Here is a 25,141-nt window from a genome sequence, read left to right as displayed (position 1 = left end):
TTCCACTCGTCTCCCTTCCGAATACGTACCAGACTGTACGCGCTCCTGAGATCCAGTTTTGTGAAGAACTGCGCTCCGTGAAATGATTCCATTGCCGTAGCAATGAGAGGTAGTGGGTAACTAAACCCCACTGTGACGGCATTTAGACCTCTATAATCAATACACGGACGCAAACCTCCCTCCTTTTTCTTCACAAAAAAAAAACTCGAGGAGACGGGTGAGATGGAGGACCGAATGTACCCCTGTCCCAGAGACTCAGTGACAAATGTCTCCATAGCCACCGTCTCCTCTTGGGACAAAGGGTACACGTGACTCTTGGGAAGCGCAGCGTTTACCTGGAGATCTATCGCACAATCCCTACCCGGTCGATAAGGTGGTAATTTAGTCGCTTTCTTTTTACTAAAAGCGATTGCCAAATCGGCATACTCGGGGGGAATGCGAACCGTGGACACCTGGTCTGGACTCTCCACCGACGTGGCACCGATGGAAACTCCCAGACACCTTCCAGAACACTCCTCTGACCACCCCTGGAGAACCCCCTGTTTCCACGAAATAGTAGGATTGTGACTAGCCAGCCAGGGAATCCCCAGTACCACTGGAAACGCAGGCGAATCTATAATGTAAAAACMTATACGTTCCTTATGATCCCCCTGCGTCACCATGTCCAGTGGAACCGTGGCCTCCCGGACCAAACCTGACCCTAATGGCCGGCTATCTAGGGAGTGCACGGGAAAAGGAGAATCTATCGGCACAAGCGGAACACCTAGCTTGATGGCGAGTCCGCGATCCATAAAGTTCCCAGCCGCACCTGAATCGACTAGTGCCTTATGCTGGGAAGAGGGGGAAAAAAATTGGAAAAAAATTAGGACAAACATATGACTAACAGGGGGTTCTGGGTGAGTCTGGTGCTTACTCACCTGAGGTGACCGAGAAATGTTCCGCCTGCCATCTCGACCCCCAGATGGACCCCCCCAGCACCGATCGGCCGTGTGTCCTCTCCGACCACAGCTGGTGCAGGGGGAGCCTCCTCCTCCGGTACCCCTCGGCACGGCCCCTCCCAACTCCATGGGAATGGGTGCAGGGGTGCTGGGTGGTGGAACGCACAGGACCCTCTCCGAACGGCCGCGGGAAGCCAGCAGATTGTCCAGCCGGATGGACATATCAATAAGCTCATCCAGGGAGAGAGCTTCGTCCCGGCACGCTAGCTCCCTGCGGACATCCTCCCGGAGACTACATCTGTAGTGATCTATAAGGGCCCTGTCGTTCCACCCAGACCCCGCGGCCAAGGTCCGAAACTCCAACGCGTAATCCTGGGCGCTCCTCTTCTCCTGCCTGAGATGAACCAGTCGCTCTCCCGCCGCTCGGCCCTCAGGTGGATGGTCGAACACGGCACGAAAACGGCGGGAAAATTCGGGGTAGTGCTCCTTCGCTGAATCTGGGCCATTCCAGACAGCGTTAGCCCACTCCAGAGCACGACCCGTTAGGCAGGAGATGAGGACACTCACCCTCTCCGCTCCCGAGGGWGTGGGTCTCACGGTTGCCAGGTACAGTTCTAATTGTAACAAGAACCCCTGACATCCCGATGCCGCTCCATCATWATCCCTCYGGAGRGCAAGACGGAGAGCGCTGGAGCCGGAGGATGGTGAGAGAGGAGAGGAGGAATCCTGAGCTGGAGAGACTGCAGGTGGAGAGAGGAGACCACTCCTCTCCCATCGGTCCATTCTCTCCATCATTTGATCCATGGCGGAACCGATGCGATGGAGTACGGTAGTGTGATGTAGCACCCGCTCCTCCATAGATGGGAGTGGGTTTGCCGCTGCTCCTGCTGACTCCATTCTTGCTTTACGGGTGCGGGATTCTGTAATGCCCGAGGTGTAGTGGATGAACAGGAGTCAAACGCAGGAGACAGAGAGTTCACAGTAGCGTTCCAAATTTAATTCCCCACACGGGTGCAAACACGACGCTACTCAAAAAACAAATGCTTCACCACAAACAAAGTGAGAAACACGAAAATCACCAACCAACGTACACGTACCCTGACACACAAGAATGTACAGAGTGTACACACAACAATCCCGCACACCCAGCAGGCCGGGCTGCTGGGTAATAAAGCCCCACAAATCACCCTAACCACAAACAGGTGTACCTACTCAACAAAAAGGGAGGAGGAGGAAAAGTCAGTAGCAGCTAGTAGGCCGGTGACGACGACCGCCGAGCACCACCCGAACAGGAAGGGGAGCCACCTTCGGTGGGAGTCGTTACACTACTTCGCAAATGCATTGTGCAGGACAAAAAGCCTTCATTGAGAGGAGGCTATGCTTGGTTTTTAATCAAATAAAACAAAATGGTAAAAAACATTTGTTTTTTAGGTTTCTAAATACGAAGTATACAGGCACCAAAAGCATGTTAGTCTACTCTTGTTCCATCTACATATGGGCAGTGTGCATCATGGGTGGATAGGCTGCGTTTCCGCTGTCAAAATTCATGCCATAACCATAGCCGTTACCGCTAAATCCAGATTTTTGTTGGTCTTAAATATCCCTATTAGCGCTGCCTGAAATTAGCACTTTGGATCATGTTTTTAAGGACACACCTCAAATATTTCCACCCCACCCATCTGAGCGCAAGCAAGTTGATAAAAGACTGATAAATTGCAGAACCTAACGTTAGGCCTGGAAAATGACAGTGCAGCAGTTTTTACATGACAAAATTGCAAACTAACGTGCTATTTGAATTAGAATTTTGGACCCCGTTAGGGGGTCCCATTAGCCCATAGAAAACACATTGAATGACAGATTCACACATGGAAAAACAGTCAAAAAACAAATACCCCTTTTTTTGGGCAAAAAAACTACTTCCATATACAGTACCAGTCAAAGGTTTGGACACACCTACTCATTCAAGGGTTTTTCTTTATTGTTACTATTTTCTACATTGTAGAATAATAGTGAAGACATAAAAGCTATATAATAACACACATGGAACCATGTAGTAACCAGAAAGTGTTAAACAAATCAAAATGTATTTTATATTTGCCACGTCTATTCCTGCTCCCCCTCTCCGGCATTCGACATCGCTGGTTTACTAAATCACCGGTCCTGGCAACCATCATTACGTGCACCTAGCATCAATCATTATGTGTACCTGCTCCTCATGATGACACACACCTGGACTCCATTTCCTCACTCATTACCTCACTATATCTAGCACTCACTTAGGTTTATTCCCCAGGCAGTATTGATGTTGTTTCAGGTCTGTACGCTACTATTGTTTCTTGTATTGTTCCATGGTTATTGTATTATTAAACTCACCACTTGCACTTGCTTTCTGACTCCCAGCGTCTACGTTACAGAATACAGCCTCAACAAATGGAAGCAGCATTCACAAGTGATAGGCTAATATTGTCACCCATCAGACTACTCTTGATTTCATCTTGTCTTTACATATACTAAATAATATATGTGGTAAATTTGTTTTGATTTAGAATGGACCATTACCATGCAGCTGTCTCGAAACAGGGGCAGCGGAATAAAATACAGTTCATCTATACACTTAAATATCGAATGGAGGACACTTTTACCGTGGCTAATTTTCATGCCAGCCAGGTAGGCTATACTCCTGCTGTAAAGAGAAGCAATGTGCTTAATATTAGGAAAAATAAATATAGTAGTCCTAGCCTAATAGAAAGCTGATGGGATCCTCCTCTTTTTAATAGAGGCCATCACTCTGTTTAATCGAGCAATTGCATAGCCTGTTGCGCAACATGACCTCATGGGCTCTCATGAAGTGTTTGATTAGATTTTCGATTACATTTGCATTGATGTCAGAGTGATTAGAGGAACAATAGAGTGCCAGGCAGTCAGCAAGTTTGGTAGGCTACAAATGACCATGAGCAGCATCGGCGCTTGGAGAAGCCTAATTACTGTGACTAAACAGTCACTTGGAATTTGACTGCCCTAATGACTTGTGACCGCCATTGTGGCGGTAATACGGTCACCGTAACAGCCATAGGTGTAAGTCAATATTAGGAAAGTCTTCCCAATGTTTGGTATACTCAGTGTATACTTCCATATTTTGTTTTTACCTGGTACCGGGCTACCTTCAGACGAGTCTTGAGAGGCCGGGGGCATCCTAGAGCAAAACAACCGATATGTACGTGTTCGTGGGAGTCTCACCATCCGATAGTGTGTAGCCAAAACAGTTCGGATGCGACAGACGTTTTTGTGAGAAGACTGATTCTCAGGATGTCTCCTGGTCTGACAAACACCGCTGTAGCGGTGGAAGGCCGACATCAGCGGATGCAGTGGATTGAGATCTCTAGTTTAAATGGACAGATTTTTATGGGGATTTTTTTATTATGCTCTAGGCCTAGGGGACTTACAGATTTTGTGATCTTTCCTGATCTGCTGGTATTTTACAGCAACATTACATAATTGAGTACGTTTACATGCACAGTAATAATTCAATATTAAACTGATTATGGCAGTAGGCAGATTATGCAATAGTCATGTAAACACCTTACTCTGCTTATCTTAATCGGCGTGAGGTCAAAATCGAAGTAAGCATACAACGTTTAAACACCTGGTTTTCTGAGCAATCATTCAAATTATTAGGACACGTAAACACCATAACCGTTCGTTCTACCAGTGTATTTGATCTGCGCATTTGCTAGCACAAGCCGAGTGAGCCTCCCTCTTTAGCTCGATTGAAGTGAGTTCAGAAGAACTGAATGTATGCATCCTAGAAGTAGTTTTCATATACAAACTTTATATGTCCCAACTCAGAATCAAATATGCTTCCCAAAAATAACATGGTCGGTGTGGTAGAGCGTTTATTTTGATTGGTGATTTTCTGCATTTATCAGAGTGCCATCAGGTAACCTGATCTCAGATGTGTCCATGGAAACAGGATTATTAGGGAATTCGTTCTTCTTGCAAAGCATGTAAACGTTTTAATCAAACTATTCAATTAATCTGACTGTCCACAACAATAATCGCATTACTGTGTGCATGTACCATACTCATTGTTCTGTACAGAGATCTGAATAGCTAGCGGTTGTCTTGACTCCTGTGTATGAGAAAACTGACTAAATTATGCTGATCAACCTGTTTGTTATTTTATTTTATCTGTATTTAACTAGGCAAGTCAGTTAAGAACAAATTCTTATTTTCAATGACGGCCTAGGAACAGCCATGAGGTGTTGTGTACGTGTTAATATATATTTTTTTGTAGTAGTAGTTTCGTAATTTCAGTGTTATCTTTGAAGTCTTTGTGGCAGTCAGCTGACTGGGGAATTGCTTACTCTATCATCTTGACTTCCACAACAGAGACACTCTTGATGACTGAATTCATCAGCACAGGCCATAGTGGCACAGGCCACAACACAGGCCATAGTGTCTGGAGTTGTGTGCCCCATTGACAACTGTTTACCAGATCATAGTAACGTCTAGGGTTGCAAAATTCTGGTAACTTTCCCAAAATGTCCATGTTATCCGGATCCCTGTTTATTCCCTCCTGATTCTGGGAATCTTCCAAACGGGATTCATAGAAAACCAGGGAATTCTGGGAAAGTTACTGGAATTTTTCAACCCTACTAACGTCCCACTCTATGAAGAGACTGAAGAGAACAATATAAGTCAGTCACACAGGGCTTTGCTGTGATCTCATCAGAATATCTTATACGTGAGCTTTAACAAACAACTATTTTCTAAGGGAACAGGAAAACTGATACGGAGTCAACTTGAGGTTAAACGCACAGTGAAAATGTCACACACATAGTTCTCCATTCTCTGGACAGGAGCCTATAATGACCCATAATGATTGTTCTCAGGAGTGGTCTTCTAAGAAGAGCACACCTCCCACAGCCACAGCCTCCACACCTCCCTCAGCCACAGCCTCCACATCTCCCTCAGCCACAGCCTCCACACCTCCCTCAGCCACAGCCTCCCCACTCCCTCAGCCACAGCCTCCACATCTCCCTCAGCCTCCACATCTCCCTCAGCCATAGCCTCCACAGCCACAGCCTCCACACCTCCCTCAGCCTCCACACCTCCCACAGCCTCCACACCTCCCACAGTGTCCACACCACCCTCAGCCACAGCCTCAACACAGCCACAGCCTCAACACCTCCCACAGCCTCCACAACTCCCACATCTCCCACAGCCTCCACATCTCCCACAGCCTCCACATCATAACCATGCCCTCCTGTGGCTCCAGATGGAGGGAGCACATGTAATCACTATGAATTAAAGATATGTTTCTTAAATAACCACCCCAATCCCCCGCTAGTTCCGTCTAATCCAGGGGAAGAGGCCACGGGAGGTCAGGCTGTTCTCCCAGCAGTTGGCAGGTGTGGCAAGCAGCATCATCCACACAGGTCCTGGGAGGGGAGGTGGTCCCGGGGGAGCTACTGCCTGGGAAGCTGGTGCCTGGGTCCCTGGGTCTCTGCCCAGTTAAGGATCTGATAGATGGCATATGGTGTGAGTGAGGAATGACAGGGCACCCAGCTGGCACAGGGCGATGAATTAATATCCTCTCTTCCAGGTAACAGGCTAGTGGAGGCTGAGTGACAAGAGGCTTTAGTTACTAGCGATTACATAAGAGGCTGGCACTACGGCAGCGCAGGCAGATTAGACAATGGCAGGCGATCAGGACACTACCAAAATGCATAACAAACATACAGTTGAAGTCGGAAGTTTACATACACCTTAGCCAAATACATTTAAACTCAGTTTTTCACAATTCCTGACATTTAATCCGAGTAAAAATGCCCTGCCTTAGGTCAGTTAGGATCACCACTATTTTAAGAATGTGAAATGTCAGAATAATTGTAAAGAGAATTATTTATTTCAGCTTTTATTTCTTTCATCACATTCCCAGTGGGTCAGAAGTTTACATAAACTAAATTAGTATTTGGTAGAATTGCATTTAAATTGTTTAACTTGGGTCAAACGTTTTGGGTAGCCTTCCACAAGCTTCCCACAATAAGTTGGTTGAATTTTGGCCCATTCCTCCTGACAGAGCTGGTGTAACTGAGTCAGGTTTGTAGGCCTCCTTGCTCGCACACGCTTTTTTAGTTCTGCCCACAAATTTTCAATGGGATTGAGGTCAGGTCATTGTGATGGCCACTCCAATACCTTGACTTTGTTGTCCTTAAGCCGTTTTGCCACAACTTTGGAAGTATGCTTGGGGTCATTGTCCATTTGGAAGACCCATTTGTGACCAAGCTTTATCTTCCTGACTGATGTCTTGAGATGTTGCTTCAATATATCCACATAATTTCCCATCCTCATGATGCCATCTATTTTGTGAAGTGCACCAGTCCCTCCTGCAGCAAAGCACCCCCACAACATGATGCTGCCACCCCCGTGCTTAAAGTTTGGGATGGTGTTCTTCGACATGCAAGCCTCCCCCTTTTTCCTCCAAACATAACTATGGTCATTACAGCCAAACAGTTCCATTTTTGTTTCATCAGACCAGAGGACATTTCTACAAAAAGTATGACCTTTGTTCCCATGTGCAGTTGCAAACCATAGTCTGACTTTTTTATGGCGGTTTTGGAGCAGTGGCTTCTTCCTTGCTGAGCAGCCTTTCAGGTTTTGTCGATATAGGACTCGTTTTACTGTGGATATAGATACTTTTGTACCTGTTTCCTCCAGCATCTTCACAAGGTCCTTTGCTTTTGTTCTGGGATTGATTTGCACTTTTCACACCAAAGTATGTTCATCGCTAGGAGACAGAACGCGTCTCTTTTCTGAGCGGTATGACGGCTGCGTGGTCCCATGCTGTTTATACTTGCGTACTATTGTTTGTACAGATGAACGTGGTACCTTCAGGTCTTTGGAAATTGCTCCCAAGGATGAACCAGACTTGTGGAGGTCTACTGAGGTCTTGGCTGATTTCTTTAGATTTTCCCATGATGTCAAGCAAAGAGGCACTGAGTTTGAAGGTAGGCCTTGAAATACATCCACAGGTACACCTCCAATTGACTCAAATTATGTCAATTAGCCTATCAGCAGCTTCTAAAGCCATGACATCATTTTCTGGAATTTTACAAGCTGTTTAAAGGCACAGTCAACTTAGCGTATGTAAACTTCTGACCCACTGAAATTGTGATACAGTGAGTTATAAGTGAAATAATCTGTCTGTAAACAATTGTTGGAAAAATGACTTGTGTCATGCACAAAGTAAATGTCCTAACCAATATGCCAAAACTATAGTTTGTTAACAAGAAATGTGTGGAGTGGTTAAAAAACAATTTTTAACCTTTTTGTGCTAGACGTGCCACTAGCACCCCACCTCGACAACATCCGGTGAAATTGCAGAGCCCGAAATTCAAAATACAAATATCGTAATATTAAACATTCATGAAAATACAAGTGTCATACATCATTTAAAATCTTAACTTCTTGTTAATCCAGCCGCTTTGTCAGATTTCAAAAAGGCTTTACGGCGAAAGCATAACATGCGATTATCTGAGGACAGCGCTCCGCGTACAAAAGCATTAAAAACATTTTCCAAACCAGCAGAGGCGTCACAAAAGTCAGAAATAGCGATAAAATAAATCACTTACCTTTGAAGATCTTCCTCTGTTTGCAATCCCAAGGATACGAGCTACATAACAAATGGTTGTTTTGTTCGATAAAGTCTTTCTTTATATCCCCAAAAAGTCAGTTTAGTTGGCGCGCTTGATTCATTAATCCACCTGTTCCCCTCATTCAAAATGCATACAAAGGAATCCCAAAAGTTACCAATAAACTTTGTCCAAACAAGTCAAACAACGTTTCTAATCAATCCTCAGGTACCCTAATATGTAAATAAACGATACAATGTAAGATGGAGAATAGTGTGTTCAATACCGGAGATAAATAACGAAGTGTGCGCCCTCATCCACGCGCGCGACCAGACTACAGTCAAAATGAGAACCACCTTGAAAAACTACAAATTCTAGATAATTTTTCAAAAAACAAGCCTGAAACCCTTTCTAAAGACTGTTGACATCTAGTGGAAGCCATAGGAACTGCAATCTGGGAGGATTTCCTTTGATTTTCCCATAGACAGGCATTTCAATGGGTGGTCACCTCAAAAATAAATTCCGGATGGATTCTCCTCGGGTTTTCGCCTGCCATATCAGTTCTGTTATATTCACAGACATTATTTTAACCGTTTTAGAAACTTCAGAGTGTTATCTATCCAATACTACCAATTACAGTGGGGAGAACAAGTATTTGATACACTGCCGATTTTGCAGGTTTTCCTACTTACAAAGCATGTAGAGGTCTGTCATTTTTATCATAGGTACACTTCAACTGTGAGAGACGGAATCTAAAACAAAAATCCAGAAATCACTTGTATGATTTTTAAGTAATTCATTTGCATTTTATTGCATGACATAAGTATTTGATCACCTACCACAGTAATAAGAATTCCGGCTCTCACAGACCTGTTAGTTTTTCTTTTAAGAAGACCTCCTGTTCTCCACTCATTACCTGTAATTAACTGCACCTGTTTGAATCGTTACCTGTATAAAAGACACTGTCCACACACTCAATCAACAGCTCTCAACCTCCCACAATGGCCAAGACCAGAGAGCTGTGTAAGGACATCAGGGATAAATTGTAGACCTGCACAAGGCTGGGATGGCTTACAGGACAATAGGCAAGCAGCTTGGTGAGAAGGAAAACTGTTGGCGCATTATTAGAAAATAGAAGAAATATAAGAAGTTCAAGATGATGGTCAATCACCCTCGGTCTGGGGCTCCATGCAAGATCTCACCTCGTGGGCATCAATGATCATGAGGAAGGTGAGGGATCAGCCCAGAATCAACGGCAGGACCTGGTCAATGACCTGAAGAGAGCTGGGACCACAGTCCTAAGAAAACCATTAGTAACACACTACGCCGTCATGGATTAAAATCCTGCAGCGCACACAAGGTCCCCCTGCTCAAGCAGGCGCATGTCCAGGCCGTCTGAAGTTTGCCAATGACCATCTGGATGATCCAGAGGAGGAATGGGAGAAGGTCATGTGGTTTGATGATCAAAAATAGAGCTTTTTGGTCTAACTCCACTCGCCGTGTTTGGAGGAAGAAGAAGGATGAGTACAACCCCAAGAACACCATCCAACCGTGAAGCAGAGGTGGAAACATCATTCTTTGGGGATGCTTTTTCTGAAAGGGGACAGGACGACTGCACCGTATTGAGGGGAGGATGGTGGGCCATGTATTGCGAGATCTTAGCCAACAACCTCTTCCTCAGTAAGCTGAATGATGGGTCGTGGCTGGGTTTCCAGCATGACAACGACCCGAAACACACAGCCAGGGCAACTAAGGAGTGGCTCCGTAAGAGTATCTCAAGGTCCTGGAGTGGCTAGCCAGTCTCCAGACTGAACCAATAGAAAATCTTTGGAGGGAGCTGAAAGTCCGTATTGCCAGCGACAGCCCGAAACCTGAAGGATTTGGAGAAGGTCTGTATGGAGGAGTGGGCCAAAATCCTGCTGCAGTGTGTGCAAACCTGGTCAAGAACTACAGGAAACGTATGATCTCTGTAATTGCAAACAAAGGATTCTGTACCAAATATTAAGTTCTGCTTTTCTGATGTATCAAATACTTATGTCATGTAATAAATGCTAATTAATTACTTAAAAATCATAATGTGATTTTCGGGATTTTTGTTTTAGAGTCCGTCTCTCACAGTTGAAGTGTACCTATGATAAATTAAAGACCTCTACATGCTTTGTAAGTAGGAAATCGGCAAAATCGGCAGTGTATCAAATACTTGTTCTCCCCACTGTATATGCAATACCTAGCCTCTGGGCTTGAGTAACATGCAGTTTACTTTGGGCACCTCAGTCATCCGAACTTCTGAATACTGCCCCTATCCCTAAGAAGTTTCCAACCTAAGTGTATGTATTATGCGTTACTTGTGCTTTCTATGTGAACCTTTAACATGGGTTAGATGAAACTGTGTGCTATACAGTGGGGAGAACAAGTATTTGATACACTGCCGATTTTGCAGGTTTTCCTACTTACAAGCATGTAGAGGTCTGTCATTTTTATCATAGGTACACTTCAACTGTGAGAGATGGAATCTAAAACAAAAATCCAGAAAATCACATTGTATGATTTTTAAGTAATTATTTTGCATTTTATTGCATGACATAAGTGTTTGATCACCTACAACCAGTAAGAATTCCGGCTCCCACAGACCTGTTAGTTTTTCTTTAAGAAGCCCTCCTGTTCTCCACTCATTACCTGTATTAACTGCACCTGTTTGAACTCGTTACCTGTATAAAAGACACCTGTCCAACACTCAATCAAACAGACTCCAACTTCCACAATGGCCAAGACCAGAGAGCTGTGTAAGGACATCAGGGATAAAATTGTAGACTGCACAAGGCTGGAATGGGCTACAGGACAATAGGCAAGCAGCTTGGTGAGAAGGCAACAACTGTTGGCGCAATTATTAGAAATGGAAGAAGTTTAAGATGACGGTCAATCCCTCGGTCTGGGGCGCCATGCAAGATCTCACCTCGTGTGGCATCAATGATCATGAGGAAGTTGAGGGATCAGCCCAGAACTACACGGCAGGACCTGGTCAATGACCCGAAGAGAGCTGGGACAACAGTTCAAAGAAAACCATTAGTAACACACTACGCCGTCATGGATTAAAATCCTGCAGCGCACGCAAGGTCCCCCTGCTCAAGCCAGCGCATGTCCAGGCCCGTCTGAAGTTTGCCAATGACCATCTGGATGATCCAGAGGAGGAATGGGAGAAGCCATGTGGTGATGAGACAAAATAGATTTTTTGGTCTAAACTCCCTCGCCGTGTTTGGAGGAAGAAGAAGGATGAGTACAACCCAAGAACACCATCCAACCATGAAGCATGGAGGTGGAAACATCATTCTTTGGGGATGCTTTTCTGCAAAGGGGACAGGACGACTGCACCGTATTGAGGGAAGGATGGATGGGGCCATGTATCGCGAGATCTTGGCCAACAACCTCCTTCCCTCAGTAAGAGCATTGAAGATGGGTCGTGGCTGGGTCTTCCAGCATGACAACAACCCGAACACACAGCCAGGGCAACTAAGGAGTGGCTCCGTAAGAAGCATCTCAAGGTCCTGGAGTGGCCTAGCCAGTCTCCAGACCTGAACCCAATAGAAAATCTTTGGAGGGAGCTGAAGTCCGTATTGCCAGCGACAGCCCCGAAACCTGAAGGATCTGGAGAAGGTCTGTATGGAGGAGTGGGCCAAAATCCCTGCTGCAGTGTGTGCAAACCTGGTCAAGAATTACAGGAAACGTATGATCTCTGTAATTGCAAACAAAGGTTTCTGTACCAAATATTAAGTTCTGCTTTTCTGATGTATCAAATACTTATGTCATGCAATAAAATGCAAATTCATTACTTAAAAAATCATACAATGTGTTTTTTCTGGATTTTTGTTTTAGATTCCGTCTCTCTCAGTTGAAGTGTACCTATGATAAAAATTACAGACCTCTACATGCTTTGTAAGTAGGAAAACCTGCAAATCGGCAGTGTATCAAATACTTGTTCTCCCACTGTATCATTGCATAGAGAACTGATTTATAGGATCTATGTGTGTTTAAATAAATATTACTTTATTGGGAGAAATTCTCAAATCAAGTCAAATCAAATCAAGTTTATTTTATATAGCCCTTCGTACATCAGCTAATATCTCGAAGTGCTGTACAAGAACCCAGCCTAAAACCCCAAACAGCAAGCAATGCAGGTGAGAAGCACGGTGGCTAGGAAAACTCCCTAGAAAGGCCAAAACCTAGGAAGAAACCTAGAGAGGAACAAGGCTATGAGGGTGGGCCAGTCCTCTTCTGGCTGTGCCGGTGGGAGATTATAACAGAACATGGCCAAGATGTTCAAATGTTCATAAATGACCAGCATGGTCAAATAATAATAATCACAGTAGGGTGTAGCAAGTCAGCACCTCAGGAGTAAATGTCAGTTGGCTTTTCATAGCCGATCATTAAGAGTATCTCTACCGCTCCTGCGGTCTCTTGAGAGTTGAAAACAGCAGGTCTGGGACAGGTAACACGTCCGGTGGACAGGTCAGGGTTCCATAGCCGCAGGCAGAACAGTTGAAACTAGAACAGCAGCAAGGCCAGGTGGACTGGGGACAGCAAGGAGTCATCATGCCCAGTAGTCCTGACGCATGGTCCTAGGGCTCAAGTCCTCCGAGAGAGAGAAAGAAAGAGAGAAGGAGAGAATTAGAGAGAGCATACTTATATTCACACAGGACACCGGATAAGACAGAAGTACTCCAGATATAACCAACTGACCCTAGCCCCCCGACACATAAACTACTGCAGCATAAATACTGGAGGCTGAGACAGGAGGGGTCAGGAGACACTGTGGCCCCCATCCGATGATACCCCCGGACAGAGCCAAACAGGAAGGATATAACCCCACCCACTTTGCCAAAGCACAGCCCCCACACCACTAGAGGGATATCTTCAACCACCAACTTACAATCCTGAGACAAGGCCGAGTATAGCCCACAAAGATCTCCACCACAGCACAAAGCACAAACCAAATCAAATGTTATTTGTCACATGTGCCGAATACAACAGGTGTAGGTAGACCTTACCGTGAAATGCTTACGAGCTCTTAACCAACAATGCAGAGTTTAAAAAAAAGTGAATAAACAAAATGTGCTAAGTAAACTAAAGAAAAAATAGTAACACAATAGAAATAACAATAACAAGGCTATATACAAGGGGTACCGAGTCAATGTACAGGGGTACAGGTTAGTCCAGGTAATTGAGGTAATATGTACATGTAGGTAGTGGTAATGTGACTATGCATAGATAATAAACAGAAATTAGCAGCAGCGTATGTGAAGAGTGTGAAGGAATGTGAAAGTGTGTGTGTGTGTGTTCCGTCAATATGCATGTGTGTGTGTGTGTGTGTTTTGTGTGTGTGTTGGAGTGTCAGTGTAGTATGTGTGAGTGTGTGGTTAGAGTCTAGTGAGTGTACATCGAGCCTGTGCAAGAGAATAGGAAATAGGAATAGATAAGAATAAAATAAGGGAGTCAATGTAAATTTGACAATGGCAATTTTTAGGGCCTTCCACTGACACCCCCTGGTATAGAGGTCCTGGATGTCAGGGAGCTCGGCCCCAGTGATGTATTGGGCCGTACGCAATACACCTTGCGGTCAGATGCTGAGCAGTTGCATACCAAGCGGTGATGCAACCAGTCAGGATGCTCTTGATGGTGCAGCTGTATAGAGGGCAATATGGTGTTGAACACTGAGCTGTAGTCGATGAACAGCATTCTCGTGTTGGTATTTGGCGTTTTTGGGCACAGGGACTATGGTGGTCTTCTTGAAACATGTAGGTATTAGAGACTGGGTCAGGGAGAGGTTGAACATGTCAGTGAAGACACTTTCCAGCTGGTCAGCGCATGCTCCGAGTACACGTCCTGATAATCCATCTGGCACTGCAGCCTTGTGAATGTTACCCTATTTAAAGGTCTTACTCACATTGGCTACAAAGAGTGTGATCACACAGTTGTCTGGAACAGCTGGTGTTCTCATGCATGGTTCAGTGTTGCTTTCCTCAAAGCGAGCATAGAAGGCATTTAGCTCCCCTGGTAGACTCATGTCACTGGGCAGCTCGAAGCTGGGTTTCCCTTTGTAATCCGTGATAGTTTGCAAGCCATGCCATATCCGATGAGCGTCAGAGCCGGTGTAGCAGGACTCAATCTTAGTCCTGTATTGATGCGTTTTCTGTTTGATGGTTCGTCATAGGGCGTAGCGGGATTTCGACATAGCGTGTCCGGATTAGTGTCCCGCTCCTTGAAGCGGAAGCTCTAGCCTTTTGCTCAGTGTGGCTGTTGCCTGTAATCCATGGCTTCTGTTTGGAATATGTACGTACGGTCACTGTGGTCACTTATTATTGAAGCCGGTGGTATACTCCTCAATGGCATCGGATGATTCCCGGAACATATTCCAGTCTGTGCTAGCGAAACAGACCTGTAGCTTAGCATCCGCTTCATCGGACCACTTCCGTATTGAGCGCATCACTGGTACTTTTTTGCTTGTAAGCAGGAATCAGGAGGATAGAGTTATGGTCAGATTTGCCAAATAGAGGGCAAATGGATTTTTGCTTGTAAGCAGGAATCAGGAGGATAGAGTTATGGTCAGATTTGCCAAATGGAGGGTGAGGGAGAGCTTTGTACGTGTCTCTGTGTATGGAGTAAAGGTTATCATTCCCCCCCCCCCCCTAGTTTTCCTGCATTAAAGTCCCAGGCCACTAGGAGCGTCGCTTCTGGATGAGCACTTTTTTGTTTGCTTATGGCCTTATACAGCTTGTTAAGTGCGGTCTTAATGCCACCATCGGTTTGTGGTGGTAGATAGACAGCTACACTCTTAGAAAACAAATTGCCATCTGGAACCTTAAAGGTTATTTGGCTGTCCCCATAGGAAAACCCTTTGAAGAACCCTTTTGGTTCCAGGTAGAACCATTTTGGGTTCCAGGTAGAACCATTTCCACAGAGGGTTCTAAATGGAACCCCAAAGGGTTCTACCTGGAACCAAAACGCGTTTTTCCTGGAACCAAAAAGGTTTATCTTTGGGGACAGCCGAATAACCCTTTTGTAACCCTTTTTTCTAATACTGTACGAAGAATATAGATGAAAACTCTCTTGGTAAATAGTGTGATCTACAGCTTATAATGAGGTACTCTAACTCAGGCGAGCAAAACCTTTAGACTTCCATAATATTAGATATCGCACAACAGCTGTTGTTGACAAAGAGACACACCCCACCCCCAATCTTACCGGAGGCTGATGTTCAGTCTTGCCGATGCACAGAAAACTGAGCTAACTGTATATTATCCATGTCCTTATTCAGCCACGACTCGTGAAACATAGGATATTACTGTTTTTAATGTCCTGTTAATAGGATAGTCTCGAACAGAGCTCATCAAGTTTATTCTCCAGTGATTGCAAGTTCGCCAGTAGAACTGAGGGGGTAAATGCGGATTATCCACTCGTCGACACAGTCTCGCCAGGCATCCGACTCGCCAACCTCTGTAGCGGCATCTCCTCTTCTTACGAATGACGGGGATTTGGGCCTAGTCTGGGAAGAGCAGTATATCCTTTGCGTCCTACTCATTAATGAAAAAAATCCTCGTCCAGATCGAGGTGAGTAATCACTGTTCTGATGTCCAGAAGCTATTTTCGGTCATAGGAAACGATGGTAGTAACATTATGTACAAAAAAAGTTCAAAACAACGCAACAAAAACACACAAAATAGCACAATTGGTCAGGAGTGCTGAAAACGGCAGCCATCCCCTCTGGCACCATTTTGAGTCCATATACTCGCAAAACCACACACCTAACACAAATCTATCACTCATGACTCATCCACTGCAATCAAATGAATATTTGAAAATATGAGTGTGTGGGTTTGCCCTCAAACGGTTTTTGATATTAGCTGTAGATTATCTGTAGCTGTAATATCGTGTAGTAATAATTGGAGTCTTCCAAATTGGAGGCTGGGATTGTGGTGCTGATCAAAGGAAAAGGATACCAGCGATAACGAGGAAGAAGTACTGTATGTAGAAGATATGGAAATCCCATGAGCTCCAAGTTAAGACCTAAACTCAGACAAAGGATTTTTTTACCTACACTAATACAATGCAGTAAAAAAGTTTCCACATTTTGTGGTGTTAGAGTCTGAAATGTTGACACTTTTAATGTATTTACATTTTTCTACTGATCTACACAACTTACTTCCCAGGGTTACAATTGAAAGTGTGAACATGTCAGACTCTAACACAACAACATGTGAAAACTGTGCAGGGGTTCACATGCATTTTCACTGCATGCCATACACTGAGTGTACAAACATTAAGAACACCTGCTCTTTCCATGACATAGACTGACAAGGTGAATCCAGGTGAAAGCTATTGATGTCACTTGTTAAATCCGCTTCAATCAGTGTAGATGAAGAGGAGGAGACAGGTTAAAGAAGGATTTTTAAGACTTGAGACAATTGAGACATGGATTGTGTGTGTGCCATTCAGAGGGTGAATGGGCAAGACAAAATATTTAAGTGCCTATGAACAGGGTATGGTAGTAGGTGCCAGGCGCACCGGATTGTGTCAAGAACTGCAATGCTGCTGGGTTTTTCACGCTCAACAGTTTCACGTGTGTATCAAGAATGGTCTACCACCCAACGGGCATCTAGCCAACTTGACACAACTGTGGGAAGCATTGGAGTCAACATGGGTCATCATCCCTGTATAATGCTTTCAATACCTTGTAGAGTCCATGTCCTGACAAATTGTGGCTGTTCTGAGGTCAAAAGGGGGATGGGTGCAACTCAATATTAGGAAGGGGTTCCTAATGTTTGGTATACTCAGTGTATATCAAGAGAAAGTTGCGTTTTTATGTTTGATATCTGATGTCTCTGTGATACGCTTTCACACTAACTCACCTTAAACCATTTATGTCAACTCGCAAAGGGAACCTATGTTTTCACCTGAAACCTTGTCTGATGAATATGAGTACACTGATAAACAAAAATAATCTCATTCTTGTGACTGTTGTTTTGCAGGCCCTGCTGTCCCTGTGGGAGTGGATGTTCAGGTGGAGAGTTTGGACAGTATATCAGAAGTGGACATGGTAAGTGAATTGATAAACAAACATTGACATTTTAACATTTCAATGAAGTCAATGTTAATAACTTATCACAGGTCAGTGGAACATTTGAAGTGGTCATTGTGATAATGTTTAAATTAATCAACTATTGGATGCAATGGGTAGAGATGCTAGCCACTCCTACAACAAATTGAACCCCTGAAAATGAATGGGTCATTCACAATCTGCCAACAGGTGTTTTGCAGCTGATACGCTATAATCCACTATATTTGTCATGCTCATTAATCTCTTATTCACAGACGGATAATGAAAATGAATAATAGAAGCACAGTGCTAGAAATTATGTTTTATGTTCAAACGAAAGACCATGCGCATGTTCCACCACAGTAATATAATTAAATGGAACTTCTTTTCTAAGCTGCAAATTGGAGTCCAAACAGCAGTCCTGATGTTCTGTAAGCCTCTGTGTGGGAGGATAACCAAGGATTACATTTCATTCAGATCTCAGTATTTGTATATAATTGTTTGAAAATAGACAGGACAAATTATTGCTTTCAAACAATGACTTTCCTTAATGATATAATGTAAGAATGATGGAGGACAAGTGTGTTCAGTCAGACTTATCAGCCATGCCATTATCATTATGCAATGTTACAGTGGTCTATATTTGTTAAATGTGTCTACATTTGCTGTTCTACACGCATTCTATGTAATGACAAAGGTACTGAAGTGGGCACTGTTTTTTTCGTTGTTGTCATTATTATTTTAAGTCATTATTTCAGATCTATATGAGTTTGAGTCTCTTAAAACAGGTGTGATGAGTGCAGATGCATGAAGACAGGACACACCAAGAGGATTTATCAATAAAACAGATAGCATGGGGGGTGGGGTCATCGTTGTTTTATCAGACTACAGTATGTATGGGTGGGACATAGTTTGTACTACATAGAAGGAAATAGAGATACAATAACAAACGCAAGACCACCTCTTGGGAAACATGTTTTTCTTATTCTAAAACTCACATCCTTGGGAAAAAAATGGAACAACACCAATGATATGATTATGTAATGCTGCGAGGTGAATTGAAAAGAGGATGATCTGCTGTGGTAGATAAAGTGGTGTAGTCGGACATAAAATAGATCCGTTTGCCTATTAACAGATACAGATCAATGAGCAGATAGGGAGGAAAGGGATATGTGTGACCAATGCAACCTCTAACCCAAAGCTGTCATTACTGTATGCGTCTCATCATCATTAATGTCAACTCTGACGGCCCTCTCTGGACATATTACATAATATGTTCCCTACTTATACTGAGAACATATGTCTGATCATAAACCTACGCTGTAATCCAGGGACAGGGTGAGACCCTGGTAATCCCAATATACAGTTCATTTGGAAAGTATTCAGACCCCTTGACTTTTTTCACATTTTGTTGTAGCCTTATTCTAAATTTGATCAAATTATTTTTCCCCTCATCAATCTACACACCATACCCCATAATGACAAAGCAAACTCAGGTTTTTAGATATGTGTGCAAATGTATTAAAAAGAAAAAAACAGAAATACCTTATTTACATAAGTGTTCAGCCCCGGAATCAAAATTGAGCTCAGGTGTAACCAGTTTCCATTGTTCATCCTTGAGACATTTCTTCAACTTGATTGGAGTCCACCTGTTGTAAATTCAACTGATTGTAAATGATTTGGAAAGGCACACACCTGTCTATATAAGGGCTCACAGTTGACAGTGCATGTCAGAGCAAAAACCAAGCCATGAGGTCGAAAGGAATTGTCCGTAGAGCTCCGAGACAGGATTGTGTCGAGACACAGATCTGGGGAAGAGTACAAAACAATTTCTGCAGCATTGAAGGTCTCCAATAACACAGTGGCCTCAATCATTCTTAAATGGAAGAAGTTTGGAACCACTAAGACTCTTCTAGCTGGCCGCCCGGCCAAACTGAGCAACAGGGGGCGAAGGGCCTTGGTCAGGGAGGTGACCAAGAACCCAATGGTCACTCTGACAGAGCTCCAGAGTTCCACTGTGGCGATGGGAGAACCTTCCGGTAGGACAACCAGCTCTGCAGCACTCCACCAATCAGACCTTTATGGTAGAGTGGCCAGACAGAAGCCACTCCTCAGTAAAAGGCATATGACAGCCCGCTTGGAGTTTGCCAAATGGCACCTAAAGGACTCTCAGACCATGAGAAACAAGATTATCTGGTCTGATAAAACCAAGATTGAACTCTGGCCTGAATGCCAAGCATCACGTCTGGAGGAAACCTGGCACCATCCTTACGGTGAAGCGTGGTGGTGGGAGCATCATGCTGTGGGGATGTTTTTCAGCGGCAGGGACTGGGAAACTAGTCAGGATCGAGGGAAAGATGAACAGAGCAAAGTACAGAGAGATCCTTGATGAAAATCTGCTCCAGAGCGCTCCGGACCTAAGACTGGGGGCGAAGGTTCACCTTCCAACAGGACAATGACCCTAAACACACAGCCAAGACAACGCAGGAGTGGCTTCGGGACAAGTCTCTGAATGTCCTTGAGTGGCCCAGCCAGAGCTCAGACTTAAACCCTATCGAACATCTCTGGAGACCTGAAAATAGCTGTGGAGCAACGCTTCCCATTCAACCTGACAGAATTTTAAAGGATCTGCAGAGAAGATTGGCAGAAACTCCCCAAATAGAGGTGTGACAAGCTTGTAGTGTCAAGCCCAAGAAGAGGCTGTAATCGCTGCCAAAGGTGCTTCAACAAAGTACTGAGTGAACGGCCTGAATACTTATGTATTCCGTTTAAAAAAAAGAATAATAATGTTTACAAACCTGTTTTTGCTTTGTCATTATTGGGTATTGTTTGTAGATTGATGAGAAAAAACAAACAATTTAATAAATTTTAGAATAAGTCTAACGTAAGAAAATGTGGAAAAAGTAAATGGGTCTGAATGCTTTCCTAATGCACTGTACATAGCCACGGGAAGATGTTTGGGGGTGGGGGTGCTGCTATTTTTTTTGTGACGGCTACAGACTGCTATATCAGTCCGTTAATACAGGGCTAGTAAAGGCCCAGTGCACTAGTTGAGAGAAAAAAAGTACTTTTTAAAATGTTTTATTAGTAATATTTTTTTTATTCAGATTTTTCATGGGGCACCCTCAGCACCCCTACTTTCTGCGGCTATGCCAATATATACAATGGTTCAATCTAGAACTCTCAGTCCAGAAAAGGGTTCAGAGGATTTATACAAGGCTGCAACCAACCAACAAGTTAATCCAAAAGCAATCTCTTTTTGTTTTGGTGAACTGCAGGACTTCACTATGACCCTGTATCTGAGGCACTACTGGAAAGACGAGAGGCTGTCCTTTCCCAGCACAACCAATAAGAGCATGACGTTCGACGGGCGCCTGGTCAAGAAGATCTGGGTGCCTGATGTGTTCTTCGTCCACTCCAAGAGGTCGTTCATCCACGACACCACCACAGAGAACATCATGCTCAGGGTGTTCCCAGATGGACACGTGCTCTACAGCCTTAGGTGAGGATGGAAGCTGCTGCTGTTCCTAGACTCCTTTTGTGTCCATCTCCACGTTCTTCAGAAATGCAACAGTGACATTTCTATGATGGCAGCGCAGAACTCAGTTGATCCAAATTTTCCCAGCAGACATTTACCCAATCTCATAGAGGATGTAGCATGTTGATGTGTTCTGTTTGCGTCATCGTGGGTATGTTGTGTTTAAATCCCCAGGGTGACGGTTACTGCTGCCTGTAACATGGACTTCAGTCGTTTCCCTCTGGATTCACAGACCTGCACATTAGAGCTAGAGAGCTGTGAGTAGTGGGACTCTTACTGCCTCACACTGTGTTTAAAAAGGGATTTGGTGTGGTGGTACAAAAATCTGGCAGATTTGAATTTGAAATCCATGTCTGTTATCTCCAGATGCTTACACGGATGAGGACCTCATGCTGTACTGGAAGAGTGGGGATGAGTCCCTGAGCACGGACGACAGGATCTCTCTGTCTCAGTTCCTCATCCAGAAGTTTCACACTACCTCTAGACTGGCTTTTTACAGCAGCACAGGTAGATCCACAAATCAGGTTTTAGGGTCTGATGATAATATGTATTGTATACAAATCACACATACTGTACAAAAATTGACTCCATGTTGCAGGATATTAATAGTCAACATTTGAATATATTGTAGCACAACAGTTTGTATGGATTTTTGGATGTGACAATTTCACTGCATCCCTATACAGTACATTGTTGTACAAATACATCTGCTCTTAGGTTCTTAAGAGAAACATAACCCATTTTCATATTTATGGTGATTCCTCACGTGTCTTTGTCCTCTTCTCTCCAGGCTGGTACAACCGTCTGTACATCAACTTCACCCTGCGACGCCACATCTTCTTCTTCCTGCTGCAGACCTACTTCCCTGCCACTCTGATGGTCATGTTGTCCTGGGTGTCCTTTTGGATCGACCGCCGGGCCGTACCGGCCAGGGTCTCACTAGGTAAGTTACACTCTTTGAAAAAACCATTCAACATAAAACATAAAACAGCTGTCCCTCTGGAGAACCATTTGAAGATCCTTTTCTCTAAGAGTGTGGATTTGTTGGTTCATATCTATATGAGGATACTTCCTTCAGTCTTGTGCTCACACAGATGTTGTGTGTTGTACTGTGCTCCAGGTATCACCACGGTGCTCACCATGTCCACCATCATCACTGGAGTCAACGCCTCCATGCCCAGGGTTTCCTACATCAAAGCTGTGGACATTTACCTCTGGGTCAGTTTTGTGTTTGTGTTCCTATCGGTGTTGGAATATGCCGCCGTCAACTACTTGACGACGGTGAGGGACGGAAAAGATCGGAAGCTTAGGGAAAAGGCCAGAGAGCAGGTAAGGGCCCCCATCCTATCATACCACACTGTACTGCTGTTTTTTATGTCCTTTCAGCATTTTTTCTACTCTGATCTCTCTCTCTCTCTTTCTCTAATAAATAAATATGCCTTTCAGCAGATGCTTTTATCCAAAACGATTTAGTCATGTGTGCATACATTTGTTTAAATGTAATCTCACTTTCTCTCCCCTGCCCGCCAGTCCCTGAGCCTAGCCAGAGAACAGGTAAGGATCCTCATCATACCACACTGAACTTTGAGTCCTTTCAGCATTTTTCCTACTCTGATCTCTCTATTTTTCTTGCTCTCTCCCCCTCAACCCCCACCTCTCTCTATTTCTCTCTTTCTCTCTGCCCTACAGTCACTCCCCTGCACCTGTGGCATGTCCCACACCGGGACCGGGATGGTGGATGGCGACGGGACCTACAGCGAGGCCGACACCAACAGCCTGGCCGGATACACCAGGGCTGACGCTCCCGAGGACACCCCAGAGAAGCAAGAGCACATGGTGGTGCACCTATCCCTGGACAATGAGTCCACGGGAACCAAGAAGAAAGCGCGCTTCCGCAGCTTCAGCCTCATGCAGAACACCCACGCCATAGACACCTACTCCCGCATGATCTTTCCAGGATCCTACATTATCTTTAACCTCATATACTGGTCTGCATACTGCTGAGGCTTTCCCAGATGGCCCTGGTACAGTCAGCAGAGAGACAATCTACTGGTGTTTACTGTACCAGATAAAACAGGACAGCTATTGGACTCTGATAATGACTCAAAGTGGTAATGACCTCCATATTTCACATTGTGAAGGATATCTTAACACCTGGGTGTATAACGGCAGATCTCACAAAGGATTTCCCAGATCTCTGGATGGATAACACCATACTATCCTCACCATTAGCTACAACCATCTTACTACTTGACTCAACTGTACAGCTTTCCTACTTTCTCTATATAAACTATTTACACAACCATGCAGGTCCAAGCAACAAACTACGATGGACTACCTACCTGCTCTTCTATTTATTTCAATTTGATCTCTGGAATCAATGCTGTTTTATCTTCATGGTACTGTCAAAGCAGGGAAACAATATCTGTAATACTGACAGTATACGTACATCTGGAATGGACTACGGGCTAAGTGTTGCCCAAGCTTGCCTCTTTAACCAGAAAACAGAACGCTTGCTCTATAATGCGAGGGTTTGACCTCTAAACCATGTTTATTTGACAGATCAGAGTGAGTGCAAGCACCAATTGCTAATGAGCACATTGAAACACAGCCACAGACTTATGTCTTCTAGGAATGCACCAAGTGTTATTATTTTTAACAGTTGATAATGATTGAGAAAACCACACAAAAATGTAAACCGACATAATACAAGATGGAATTATCATGAAAAAGATTCACATAGATACAGTATTTCATTATTTATTCATTATTAACCTATTTATTTATGTTTATTTATTCATTCATTTTTGGCCTTTCACTTTACTTACATAATTACTTTTTAGTGCACTGATAGACTCATATTCCATTATACCTTAAGATGTTAAAAACAATGAGGCTGGATAGATTTTTCAGTGGCTGCAGTTCCCGAATTTATTATGAGGTCAGTGGTCACAGAAATTATGTGAGGATGGATACCATTTATGAATGCTTATGTGAACTATCATGAAGCATTATCAGTGATGTAATGAACTTGAACAGCCTTAAGTGAACTGTTTTTTTATGGCTGTGGTTTCACGCCACAGCTATATTTTTCCTGTTTGTTTGTTTGATTGACTGTTTGGATTACGAGTGACTACATATCGCTTTGTGCAAGTTTTCTATCCAGTATTCTAGCCAACCAATATATTAGTAAACATGGTACTATATGTAGTAAGTAGGTAGCCACAAGCATGAGCTGGATTTACTAGCTGTGATGTCACTCATCAGAACGCACGAAGCTCTTGCATCCATATTGCCGCTGTAGATATGTCAGCATGTTGGACAAATGCTTAACCAATGCAAACCTTGTCCACAAGCTGCACAACTACGGCTGATTATTGTTGCATCAAATATTAAGAATGTATCCTTTTTGGAGCAGATTTTATAAATAAAGGCTTTAAACTAAAAGCAAGTTTGCAGTAAAAGTGTTTGAGAATAATTCATGACCATACAGATATGTTTGCCTGTTGTCAGTCTAAGAAACATTTTCTTTTAAATGCTGGAGGTAGTTACGGTAATTTTCCCAAAATTCCCAGGTTTTCCAAAAATCCCAGTTAGAAGATTCCCTGAATCAGGAGGTGATATGCAGGAAATCCAGAATTCTCCAACCAAGATTTCTGTAAACCCTGGGAATTTGGGGAAAGTTACTGGAATTTTGCAACCCTGGCTGGATTATGATATTGTTTCCTTATGGATGAGACAGCGTTACTCAGGACTAAGGACTGAGATATTATTACTGGAAATCTTAACTTCTAAGAATAATTTATATCGGAGACAATCTTCCCATGGGACGTACATCCGTCTATCCGTATTATATATATATTTTGGAGCGCATTCATTGAACATTTAAATCCCCAAACAAATCTAATGAAATTAGCCTCAGTGAGAACGTCTAAGCTGCCAC

The 25,141-nt window shown here is 43.8% G+C and overlaps 1 protein-coding gene across 1 annotated transcript in view; it reads left to right on the top strand.

Annotated features, from left to right (window-relative positions):
- LOC111954097 (gamma-aminobutyric acid receptor subunit rho-2) overlaps positions 1-24,628 on the top strand; it is a 36,935-nt gene extending 12,307 nt beyond the window's left edge. Inside the window, exons 3-10 of the mRNA XM_023973591.1 lie at positions 17,593-17,660; positions 20,939-21,162; positions 21,373-21,455; positions 21,565-21,705; positions 21,989-22,141; positions 22,319-22,527; positions 22,729-22,752; positions 22,888-24,628. Coding sequence (XP_023829359.1) covers positions 17,593-17,660; positions 20,939-21,162; positions 21,373-21,455; positions 21,565-21,705; positions 21,989-22,141; positions 22,319-22,527; positions 22,729-22,752; positions 22,888-23,202 — 1,217 coding nt within the window. The 3' untranslated portion in view covers positions 23,203-24,628. The remainder of the gene's footprint in view (positions 1-17,592; positions 17,661-20,938; positions 21,163-21,372; positions 21,456-21,564; positions 21,706-21,988; positions 22,142-22,318; positions 22,528-22,728; positions 22,753-22,887) is intronic.
- Positions 24,629-25,141: the final 513 nt, after the last annotated feature.

The sequence above is a fragment of the Salvelinus sp. IW2-2015 genome, linkage group LG28 (assembly GCF_002910315.2).
Source record: "Salvelinus sp. IW2-2015 linkage group LG28, ASM291031v2, whole genome shotgun sequence".
NCBI classification, from domain to species: domain Eukaryota; kingdom Metazoa; phylum Chordata; class Actinopteri; order Salmoniformes; family Salmonidae; genus Salvelinus; species Salvelinus sp. IW2-2015.
This window is presented reverse-complemented; position numbering and strand designations above follow the sequence as displayed.